The 11625-nt window shown below is 36.0% G+C and overlaps 3 protein-coding genes across 8 annotated transcripts in view; all 3 read left to right on the forward strand.

Annotated features, from left to right (window-relative positions):
* LOC111487166 overlaps positions 1–2799 on the forward strand; it is a 15130-nt gene extending 12331 nt beyond the window's left edge. For all 5 annotated transcript variants that reach the window (XM_023134436.1, XM_023134438.1, XM_023134435.1 and 2 more), the window contains exons 15-16: positions 1364–1556; positions 1858–2799. In XM_023134436.1, coding sequence (XP_022990204.1) covers positions 1364–1556; positions 1858–2558 — 894 coding nt within the window. In that variant the 3' untranslated portion in view covers positions 2559–2799. The remainder of the gene's footprint in view (positions 1–1363; positions 1557–1857) is intronic.
* A 3500-nt stretch (positions 2800–6299) lies between these two features.
* LOC111487299 (uncharacterized protein YnbD-like) lies at positions 6300–8449 on the forward strand. The gene is made up of 2 exons (XM_023134676.1): positions 6300–7049; positions 8062–8449. Exons 1-2 carry the CDS (start codon positions 6503–6505, stop codon positions 8277–8279), a joined length of 765 nt encoding a protein of 254 aa, XP_022990444.1. The 5' UTR covers positions 6300–6502; the 3' UTR covers positions 8280–8449.
* A 751-nt stretch (positions 8450–9200) lies between these two features.
* On the forward strand, positions 9201–11346 carry LOC111487329 (ferredoxin, root R-B2-like). 2 transcript variants are annotated; one of them, XM_023134711.1, is made up of 2 exons: positions 9201–9332; positions 10669–11346. In XM_023134711.1, the coding sequence occupies exon 2, from the start codon at positions 10691–10693 to the stop codon at positions 11138–11140; it is 450 nt and encodes a 149-aa protein (XP_022990479.1). In that variant the 5' UTR covers positions 9201–9332; positions 10669–10690; the 3' UTR covers positions 11141–11346. The 2 variants fall into 2 exon arrangements, with proteins under 2 accessions (XP_022990479.1, XP_022990480.1); XM_023134712.1 differs by lacking the exon at positions 9201–9332 and adding an exon at positions 9492–9590.
* Positions 11347–11625: the final 279 nt, after the last annotated feature.

Raw genomic sequence — 11625 nt, forward strand, 5'->3', positions numbered from 1 at the left:
GGGGGGGGGGGGGGGGGGGTTAAGGAAGTAAATGATTTTATTTTTCTTTGCACTTTCTGTAATCTTTGTTGGCTTGGAACTTTTTTATGTATTAATATATTGTTTGCTGAATAAATTCACAAAGTAGCTGTAAGTGAAGATGCCCAAACTATTCACCGTCCAAAGCCCATTTGTCTAGAGAGATGTTGAAAGAAAATGAGGACAGAAAAGAGTTGAGATTATCCATTCTTGTTCATCGTTCAGCTAATTCCTTAGAAAGCCCATGTCATCTGGAAGGGAATAAAAACTTAATGATCTTACAATGGCGAGAGATTTACATTTATCTGAATCATTGGAAAGAACAAAAAGGTGAGCCTCACCTAAGCAAAGATCATTCAGAAGCTGGAGGATGAGTGGCAGTCAACCAGAAAATTTTGCTCTCTTTGAGAAGACTTCTAACCTCTTTTAAGCTTGTAAATGGCAGAATGAGTCCTTTATACAAGTGAAGAGAACAGTTTCCAGCCAAATGAGTGTTAAGAAATTTTAGCAACAATATCCTTCCTGCGAAGACCATCCTTTTCTGCATGAGATCTTTAGGAGATTCTTTGCTTGAGATTGCTAATTATTTGACCTCCCAATCAAGGGAAAATTGGATTTTAGACCAACGAATGGCACCCACTTTTAAATTCACAGAGTGCAATATATCAAGCCTTGTCTTCTGATACTTTAAGAGGTCTACCTAAATGAAGATTCAAGATATGGCTAGGAAGACTCTCCACGTACTACAAAGTATAGTGCTCATCAGCGCTTTCTTTCTTTCTGTTAGTCTGGGTGTTGGGCTTTCGGAGCTGAAGTAAACTCTAACTTATATACTGGCTGATTTTTGAGTTTGTCATATTTAGAAAGACCACTTTCATAGTGGGGTAATGCAACAATGTTCCTGATTGGGATGGACTACACCTGATGACTGACAGAAGTTTTGCATCTTACAGGGAAATTATACTTTATTGTTACTGCCCTTTTTCTGTAATCACTATTAGGAAAGATGTGCAAGCTGTTCCCTTTAATATTTGCTTAACGAGAGGATCACCAATCCTTTCCTAAGATTTCCAGTTACTAAAACTTAGTTTATCATCTTGTATACTTGGCACGGATTTACTTCTGCAAATTAATTTGCCTTGAAAATGAATTATGGAATGTGATACTTTGAATCAAAACAGAAGATTTAAAAAAAATAAATACATAAATAATTTATTTTATTTTATTTTTATCTGATTGAGTACTCTCTTGGAAGTATTAAACTCATGTTGCAGTTTATTGTAAATTTTAAATAGCTCACATTCACTTATTATCTCACTATTTTACCATATGATTGATATGATAGGCCACTCGAGGCAGTAGTGCTGCAAAGTTGGGAATCTCCAAGGTATCAAAACAAGTTGCTTCATCTTTCATGAAAAGAACTCTTGCTAGGTGTAGAAGATTTGAAGATACACAAAAGAGTTGCTTCAGTGAGCCTGCACTTCGAGACATTTTAACTCGACCTTCTAACCGAATTGATGCAGATGTTATGAATGGTAATAATTCAATTGTTTCCAGTTAGTTGACTCATAAAACAAAAGCGTAATATGTCATGTTTGCTATTTTGTTTGATGTATTCTTGAACTTCGATATACTATACTTTTCCTTAAAAAAAAAGAACAGAAGAGACAAACCGAATGGTTATATTAAGGTGCTTGAGCTACACGAGGATTCATGAATTTGTTCTGGAGCCATTTAATGATTTTTCGTTGCTTCATGCAGACCTCTGCTGTAATGTCAAAAAAGTTATTTTCATCTTGTATCCTTGGTTCTTAAGATATTATCTTACCATTGCAGGTTCCTTCCCTGGTGAAGCTTATCACAGTGGTCTGCAGAATCATAAAAGTGGAAGGGGATTACTTCATTCTTCCGACCAGGATTTCACCCGAACTGGGCCTATAGTGAATAGAGGGAAAAAGAAAGAAGTGCTACTTGATGATGTTGGAAGTGCTTGCATGAGGGTTGTATCAACCGTGGGTAACAATTCATTAGCTGGAGCTAAGGGGAAGAGAAGCGAGAGAGAAAGGGACAAAGATATGTCAGCTAGATTATGTGTTAACAAAGCTGGGCGTTCATCTGCTGGGGATTTTAGGGCTGAGCGTAAAACAAAAACAAAGCCCAAGCCGAAGGCGGCTCAGCTATCTCCTGCTGGAAATAGATTTGTAGGCAAGTTGACGGACGGAACCTACTCTGACAACCCTGCAACTAGGATTTCCAATGAAGTTGCAAATGATAGCACAAAGAAGGAATTTACTGTGGTATTGCCCCTTAATAATGCTACTCAGGATTCATCAAAGGAAATTAGTGAATGTACAGATTTCACAAATCTTCAGCTACATGATTTAGATTCAATAGAATTAGGTGTGGGCAATGAACTTGGTGGGCCTCAGGATCTCGATTCTTGGTTGAACATTGACGAGGATGGATTACAAGATCATGATGCAGTGGGCCTTGAAATACCCATGGACGACCTCGCTGACTTGAATATGCTTTTATAGTGCTTGTATAGTGTACCTTTTTTCCCCCATTTACTGGGGTTTTAGAATTCTATACTTTAGTCGGGGGGGAAGTTCCATGTATAAGTTAAGCCTCTGACAGATTGGCTCTTGGTTTCATTGTCATCCAATTCTTTCACTTCTAGAGGGAGGGAGGGAGTGGGGGGTGGAGGGTGGAGGAGGTCATAATTGTTGATGTAACCAGATAACTTATTTCATATGCAATCAAAACAATTTTCTCGGAGGACTCTTGTCTTTGTTGTTCTTTTCTGCTTATTTCTTTTACAACTCATTATCATTTATTGTTCTCAGAAACTAATCTTTGGTTTCTCCTGCTGCATGTCTATGCAGAATGAGGTCAGCGATGGCGTTTCAGCACTTACCCTTTTACTTTTTATATATTAGCTAGTGATTGCTCTTACTTCGTTGGATTGTTAGCTCTGCATCATGTTTGATTCTTAGATCCTCATTCTAGGAGATCAGCACTTTGCAAGGGCTGTTCTCTAGTAGAGTTTAATGCAATTGATAATACACTTGTGTTGAAGATATGAAAGCGTGGAGGTTGCTCTTACTGTTATTATTTATTGCCAATTCTAGGACTAAATTTCCTGGAAAGTCAATACTTAGTTGTAATTTCCTTTGGTAAGTCAGGGTGGGTTCCTCTCTTTTTTTTTTTTTTTTTTTTTTTTTTTTTTTTTTTTTTTTTTTTTTTTTTTTTTTTTTTTTTTTTTTTTTTTTTTTTTTTTTTTTTTTTTTTTTTTTTTTTTTTTTTTTTTTTTTTTTTTTTTTTTTTTTTTTTTTTTCTCTTCTTATTGTTCTTTTGGCTTATTTATGAATTAGTGTAAATGAAATATAACTTCCATTGAAGTCAGGGAGCTCTTGGTAGTCGAAAAAGAAATGCTTACTGCATTACTGTCCGAAAGTTGATTTTCTTCGGATATTTGAGTTAAATTGAAGGAACTTCAGGATATCGTCTATTTTGATTGCCAGTTGATAGGTGAAGATGCTTGGCGTTTTGCTCGACAGCTTGTCATAGTGCAAAGCCTCTTCATACTTGTGGTAACATGTGAATTGTTTTGTTGTTGCAATGCACTGTGTAGACGTAGATGTACGAAATGGTTCTTTTTACACTTAATTCGTATCATTAATTACTTTTGTCTGCATTTTCCTCTATACCGAGTCCTGATTTTCTGTTAATATCCTTATTGTTTCTGAGGCAAGCATTCTCTCTTGCATGGATTGATGGAAAAAGCTCAAAACATCATCTCAGTCATAGCTGGAAGGACAAATGTTCAAGATCATATGGCCCTACTCACTGTAATGATTTTCTATCCTGGTACCGTTGTTCATATGGCTCCATTTCATTTCTTCATTTTCTCATAAAAATGCTTCACCCCTAGGTCGACGATAAAATCGTTTGTTGGTTGCATCTGTCTTAGCTTCATTGTAAAGTTTTTTTTTTTTTAAAGATCCAGTTTTTAGTTGTCTTGTGGAGTACATGAGACTTGAGAAGTATGATCCCTGGTGATCTTTTCACAATTTCAATGTTTTATTTTGGTTTCTGCTGCTAAGTATTTTCTCAACGTTCTGATTTCTTCATCCTTATTAACTTTTAAGGTTAAGATATAGGGGTTTCTTCTTTCTTTGGTGCATTACGGCTAGGGCATGCAAGTCATTCTTAATAACAACTACATTCTGAATGAAGAGATGAACATAATAGTCTTTTGCATGATTTTGTCCTTCTCTTCCGTTCTTCTAAGTTCATGATGTGCCTTCAAATTTTGTGGTGCTGCTAGATCCATTTTGTTCTCTCATGATGATTTTTGTTTGTTGTTAGTCTGATGCTTGTTTTTGGACGAACTGGTTCATAGACATGTCTATTTCATCGTGCTTTTTTAGTGCCCAAATTGTGGAGGGTATAGTTCTTGTTGATGGGTCGTTTCTTTGGCTATATCCATTTCGTTAACTGATATGTATAGATTATTGAATAATTTGGAAACATGGGGTTACATTTGGACTGGTGCACCCTATTTGTTGTTTTCCTTTATTGCCTTGTTTTGTTCATCTGTTCTCTAGTTTAGGTGACTTTGTTTATATTTCATTTTCTGCTTTCTTTCCTATCTGGTAAATTGAATGGTGAACAGAACAACCTTATTTCAATTATCATTTAGCCTTATAATTCTTTGTTACAGTTTCACGATTTTTAAATTTTCCCGACGACTTTCGGTTACATATTGCTTAGATTTGGTATGAACTTTTATTTATAATAGGTTCATTTCAACCAATAATTTGATTTGCGATATTCGATTCGAAATGAGGCATTTATGCGTCGAACAAATCATATTCTTGCTGTTTGCTGCATTTCTAACCTGCCATATCTGTGCTACTAGCTATACAGGCATTCATTGAGACGGGTAAAGGATAGTTTCTGTGAGATCCCACGTCGGTTGGGGATGACGAAGCATTCTTTATAAGGGTGTGGAAACCTCTCCCTAGCAAATGCATTTTAAAAACCTTGAGTGGAAGTTCGAAAAAGAAAGCCCAAAGAGGATAATATCTACAAGCGGTGAGTTTGAGCTGTTACATTTCGTTCTTTGAAGGACAAAGCTTCATGGGGACGGAGTGGTCAAAGCTTTACAAGGTCAAGGTCCAGCAAGACGAAGATTCAGATCCCAGAAATCGGTGCCAGAGCGTCTGGCGAGCGAGTGGTCCATGGCCAATAGTGCCCTAGTTGATGGCATTCCTCTCCGCGGCTATCATGGGAGAAACACTTGTTGATACGCAAATGGCCGAACAAAGAAACAAGCAGCTGTAGCAGGAAATATTTGTTATTGGTGAGAAATGCCTTCCTATAATGGTTTTATTTCACTAAGTTAATGGTTACGTGTTGAACTTCGAACCTCAAAAAATTGTAATAGCTATCTTATTTATTAAGCTAAGCTATGTTTAGAACGTTGATATTTTAGCTTATGAAACTTCATATAGCATGAAAATTCAAATATTTGTTAGAATTTTAAAATGAAGTTGTAACAATTCAAAGTTCACTACTAGCAGATATTGTCTTGGGCTTTCCCTTCTGAACTTCTCTTTTCAGACGCGTCCACTAAAAAGAAGTTTTCACATTCTTGTAACGAATTAATTTAAGATTACCTTTTTTAGTTTAACACGTGAAATAATTATTAAAGTGAATTAAAGTGGGCCTTAATATTAACGTGATTTAAGATTATTTTTATTTTTTTGAGGTCATTTTATTAATATTAATTTGTCATGATTTAAAGTTACTTTTTTTTGAGTAAAAGGTTTGTCGGACTATTTTAGAAGTAATTCACATTAAATAGCTGATATAAATATTCAAGTTGAAATATATTATTTTAACATTATAAAGGATTAAATTATTTCTAAAATATAAATTTTTTTGGAACAAAACAAATTTTATGAGGTGTTTTTTTTTTTTAAATAAATAATTTAGCTATTACAATTATTAAATGAGCATTAATATATTTTAGAAAATTACAGTTTAAAATTTTTTAAAGTGTCCTCTTTTATATTTTCAATTTTTTATTTAATAAATCTTTAATAAATTTAAATTTTTAAAAAATTAATTAATTTATGTTTAAATTTGAAAGTTTAAAGAAAATATTAAATGTAAATAAAAATAGGTTACTACGAAATTCATTGGCTCCTTTAGTACGTTACGGCAGAAATTTCCCCCTTTATAAATATCTTGAAATTTACAAAGAAAACAAGAAAAACAATTCTTCTCTCCAATTAGCTTTCTGTTCAGCGAGGATTGGAGGACAATTCTCGCTGATGCTTCATCCAGTCCTCCTCGGTCTCCAAGATTCTTAAGAAATCGCACTACACACTTCGAAGCTGTAAGAATCCTTTTGATTTCCCGTTCTGATCTTCATCTGAGTTTGAATTTTCCAAAATTTTAAGCCTCCAAGATGATGAAACCAGGATTATCATTATTGATTGGGTTGAAGGCAGCAGCTCTGTTCTCTCAATTCCTGTTCCTTAGATTCTATGGCTTCAGATTGTTATCGATTCCTTTCTTGTACGCTTCTTTAGTTTCTCTCTTGGTTTCAATCGCTTCTCTTCCATCTATCAATCTTCCCCTGCTGTTGGGGAAGAAATCGGATGGGACTTTTCCTGTTTGGTCGATCGTGATTTTTGGTCCCTTTTTGTTTTTCGTTCGATTTCTTCCTTCGTTGCGTGGATTGTACCTTAAGGATGATCCTTACTCTGAAATTTGTGAGGGTGTTTATGTTGGGGGGTGGCCTTGTTCACCTGATCGATTGCCTCCTGGTACTCCTGCCGTTGTTGATTGTACTTGTGAACTGCCGAGGTGTTTGGAAGTCTCTGGGACTGGTTACTTGTGTGTTCCAACTTGGGATACACGGTCTCCTCAGCCGGAAGAAATTGAAATAGCTGTTCGGTGGATCTGTAAAAAGAGAGAGCTAAAGAAGCCAGTGTTTATTCATTGTGCTTATGGTAAGTTCACTAGCCCTAATGATTTAATGAGGCATTATGATTTTCTAGTGCATTGAAGTTGATTAATTGACGTCTGTTGTTTATATAAGTTTAGTTTAAGAGTTAGAAGTTTTCCCTGGATCTGTATGGATGATTATGCTTCTATGATGATTTTTGTTTGGTGTTATTGTTCGATGCTTGTTTTTAGAAGAACTGGTTCATAGACGTGTATACTCCATTGAGCCTCTTTCTAGTTGTAGAGGATGAGGGGAGTTGTACCACCATTTCCCGCTTGAATAAGGTTGTCTCCCATCCTCGGGCACTAAGGGGCCCTGTCTCTGACATTGTTCTTAAACGATGCTCCCTTCAGTGCGAGCTTCAACTCGGAGGAATAGGAATGGAAGAACTGATTCCATGGATTACTTCTCACTTGATTCTTAGTGCTTGAATGATAGTGCCTAGGTTGTCTATTTAATGTCCTACAATCTTTTCAATGAGAAGCCATAAAAGACTAAGCATAAAAAAGAACTAAAACACACAAAATTGGGATCCAAACTAAAGAAATAGACTCCAATCAAGTAACATAAGATCTAAACGATAATCCTAGAAAACGCTATCGCTGAAATCCGAAGACAAACATAGAACCTTATGTATGATCAAACATCACTCGGGTTCATATCAACACCTCCTACAGTCTTGGATTCTCAAATTTTTTCTGGGATTTGCACACTACTAGGTGCTTGGTTCCTGGGCTAGGTTGTAATACTATGACGTTTTTACCTGTCATGTTTGCTATGTCCTCTTTGCAAGTTTCCACAGCCTTCATAGCCTATGAACTCAAACTGGCAAATATTGTAGAATTCCTCTTTACAATCTGATAAGTCACTGTAGATGCGTTCCTGATATGTTTGCACTGGTAGTGAATATTTGATATCATTGTCTGTGGAACAAGGATTCCATATATTACATTCTTCTAGTGACCAATTGACCGAAGTAGGGTAACGATCTCGACGTCGTTCTTCCTTTCTTCCAGGCCATGGAAGAAGTGTTGCTGTTACATGTGCAGTGTTAGTGGCTCTAGGAGTGGCAGAAGATTGGAAAAATGCAGAGAAGATAATAAAAGAAAAACGATCTTGCATTCGGATGAATCCTTCTCATCGTAAAGCCTTGGAAGAATGGTCGAAACATCGGTTATCCGCTCCGAAGAAGAAAGATAATGATGTGAGTTCTATGCTTCTTTCTGGTAGCTGAGGAGCAAAAAGATGAACCTCCCTTTGTAACCTTGTGCATCTTACTTATTGCTTGGAAGACCGTTTGATGTAATGGATGAAGTTTAAGTACTGCTAATATTAATAGGTAAACAAACAAACTTTGACATCAGTATGCTCATGGGCTGTTCATGAAATGAGATTCGAAACAAAGCATCTTTTCTTTCTGTGCTCAAATCGTTATAAACTGAATTCTTTCTATAATTTTTTCTAGTTATAAAGGATGATGAGAGTTTTCCATCATTCTCAGCTTGAATAGGGTTGTCTCCCACTTCTATCCTCGAGCACTACGATGCTTCCCTTCGATGCATGTTTGACACGTTACTAGCTTCAACTCGGAGGAATAGAAATAGAATTAGATAGATGCTTGCATTTACGATTTTTGTTTAGATTTAGGGAATCCCTAAAAAGCCTCATGTTCCATATATCACTTCACTTTCGAGGGAGTAGCTCATTGTGAAGGGTGCAAAATATGGAAGGGGCAACCGAGGATCTTATCTATAGGCGAAGCAAGTTTGCCCGATCTTCCAAATGCGTCTTGCAAAGCTATTGATAGAGTTTGTAACGCGATTGATATGACAACAAAGGTCATTGAACGGTCCGCCTTTTCCTTTCATTTGTCCTATGTTAAAAAAATAATTAAGAAAAGAATTGAATAACGCGATTCAACTCAATCCCACCCAAAAATAGAGAGTTGAGTTAGGTTAGGTTATGAACCCTATTTCTCGGATCCAACATATTTTCAATTTATGTGATTTTTATACTTTAAATTTCTTTCAACTCTCATTTTTTCAGAATATAATTTTAAAAACTTTTATTTATAATTTATATTATTAAAAAGAAAATCATAATAACGTTAAAATAGAACCGGCGTAGAGAATCAAGGCCTCACTTGCCAACTCGAGGGTCCTTATTAGGAGTTTGCTCTTAAGAAAGGAAAGACGACGACAAACACACCGGTGCTCTGCATCTACCAGCGGTGTTAGGGCTCACTTTCCATTTCTCTTCACCGACACCTCCATTTCCATACCTCGCTGTAAGATCTCTCTCTTTCTTTCTTTCTTTGTTCTTATCATCCTCATCGTTGTTTTGCTTATATTCCGTTTTCGTAATTATCTTCTCCTGTTCGTGCTTTTATCTGTCCTTTTCACTGTTTTGTTTGCGACCTAAGATTCTGTAAGTTCGTTTTTTTCGCTTTTCTTGTTACTCGCTGCTTATTTTGGTCACCGGTGGATGCTTTTTGCGGATTTGTGATGTGTTTGTGTCGGTCGAAGTGTGGATGATCAACTTTTTGGTATTATAGACGCTTGATTTCTGATTATTCTTAATCTTTGATTTTATTTTATTCTATTTTTGCATTATAGAGTGTTAGAAGTCCACCGAGAAACGCTTGAGTTTTGTTTCTGTTTTTTTTTTTTTTTTTCGTTTTCGATTAGTTCAGGCTTTTTGTTGTTGCTACGAGATTCAAGAGGATTTGCTCTCTTTTTTTTTCTTTTTTTTTTTCTGGAACTTGATCTTTCTGATGTCACTTTATATCGTTGCGTTTGCTCGATAATATGTGTAGTTCTTTCGATTCCAAGTGAAGAGTTGTTAACGATTTTGTAAAAGTTCTGTTTGCTTTGTGGTACGGTGCCGAAATATTTTAGGATCTCGACCCCTTTTTTTGCTTTCTTAGTCTCCAATCGTTCACCAAAGGAACTTTTCTATTATTCCTTATTGTGCTAGGCACTTGAGCCTGTTATGGAAGTATTCTTTTTGTTGTCGTAATTCAGTCTTTGGTCAATGTTTTAAATTCTTTGATGTTTGTGTTTCATCTTGTCCTTTTTTTTTTTCCCAATATTTTAGTATTGCGTTGTTTTAAGGTATTTTAACCACAATTGTATTTGGCTTTACTTGTTGATCGGTTTAAATTTTGATTTTCGTTCAAGAATGAAATGTTATTAAAACTTTCCATGTCCAGTTAGTCATCTGCAACTATGAAATGTTATTGAAACTTTCCATGTCTAGTTAGTCATCTGGAACTATCTCACATCCTTGATTGATTTTTTTTTTAAAACTACCACTCAATTTTTAAGTTGCTGGAGTTTGTGTGGAATGAGCGTAGTTGATGGAATCTCCAGCATTTTGACGCTATTATGTGAAGTATTATGAGGTTATTTTGTAGTCAAAATCTTGTATGTTTCATTTTGCTGGTTTATCTTTTCATCTTCATTTTCTGATAATAACGTGTATGATTTCAAGGGTAGAAGTAGCTAAGTTGCTGTGTACTTAATTATCTCTAATCTCCTATTGTGTCTGATAGATGATCGAGGTTTTTTTTCTTTTTTTTTTTCTCCTGTTTAAATTCCCTTATTTTATTTTCATGGCTTCAGCTTTCACTACTCAACTCCGATCATGTCGACAGTCAGACTCCCAACATCCTGCTTGATCAGAAATGCTACACCAAGGAAATCCTGTGCCCTAGTTCAGAGGCCATCTTCCTTGGGTTCCTTTAGGAATGTATCCCGTGCATTTGGATTGAAGTCTTCCTCATTCAAAGTGTCAGCAATGGCTTCTTACAAAGTGAAGTTAATTGGACCAAATGGTGAAGAGAATGAGTTTGAAGCCCCTGATGACACTTATATTCTCGACTCGGCTGAGAGTGCTGGATTGGATCTACCCTACTCTTGCAGGGCTGGGGCTTGCTCTACTTGTGCAGGTCAAGTAGTTTCCGGGACAGTTGACCAGGCGGATGGATCGTTCTTGGACGACCAGCAGATGGAGAAGGGGTATGTCCTAACCTGCGTAGCCTATCCACAATCCGACTGTGTCATTCACACACACAAGGAAGGTGATTTGTTCTGATTTCTTTGTTTGCATGCATTTTATCAGTTCAATCTGATTGAAACTTCAATCACTCTCAGACTCTTTTGTGCTTAGTTTTTGAGGTTGATATGTCAATCACTAGAATTGTGTTCACTCTACTGAGAGTTTAGATGCTCTGCTTTAGCTAAAACGGTGAAGCTTTGAACAATATTCACGAATAATAGACAAATGCAAATTTGGGAATACCCACTACGGATGGATTTGGAGTTTCCAAGTAGGTTACCAAATCTCCTCTGCCATCCACTTGTACTTTTGGTAAAGTTAACCTTTAGCAAAAGAGAAGTGTTGGCAAGAAATTATGAGGGGTAATGATGGGGGCAGTCTCTTCTGACCATTGACAACTAAGCCTCTAAACTCTTATTTAATTCGTTGCTTGTATGTTTTCTTTTTCAGAAAGGATTTACTTTTCTTTTTTTTTTTTTTTTTTTTTTTTTTTTTTTTTTTTTTTTTTTTTTTTTTTTTTT

This window comes from Cucurbita maxima, unplaced genomic scaffold, assembly GCF_002738345.1.
Source record: "Cucurbita maxima cultivar Rimu unplaced genomic scaffold, Cmax_1.0 Cma_Scf00012, whole genome shotgun sequence".
NCBI classification, from domain to species: Eukaryota; Viridiplantae; Streptophyta; class Magnoliopsida; order Cucurbitales; family Cucurbitaceae; genus Cucurbita; species Cucurbita maxima.

Excerpts from the sequence above, each read along its gene's own strand:
- LOC111487299 (XM_023134676.1), top strand. The coding sequence starts at position 6,503 with ATGATGAAACCAGGATTATCATTATTGATTGGGTTGAAGGCAGCAGCT. Across the intron at positions 7,050-8,061 it reads GTTTATTCATTGTGCTTATG|GCCATGGAAGAAGTGTTGCT; the intron begins GTAAGTTCACTA and ends CCTTTCTTCCAG.
- LOC111487329 (XM_023134711.1), top strand. The coding sequence starts at position 10,691 with ATGTCGACAGTCAGACTCCCAACATCCTGCTTGATCAGAAATGCTACA.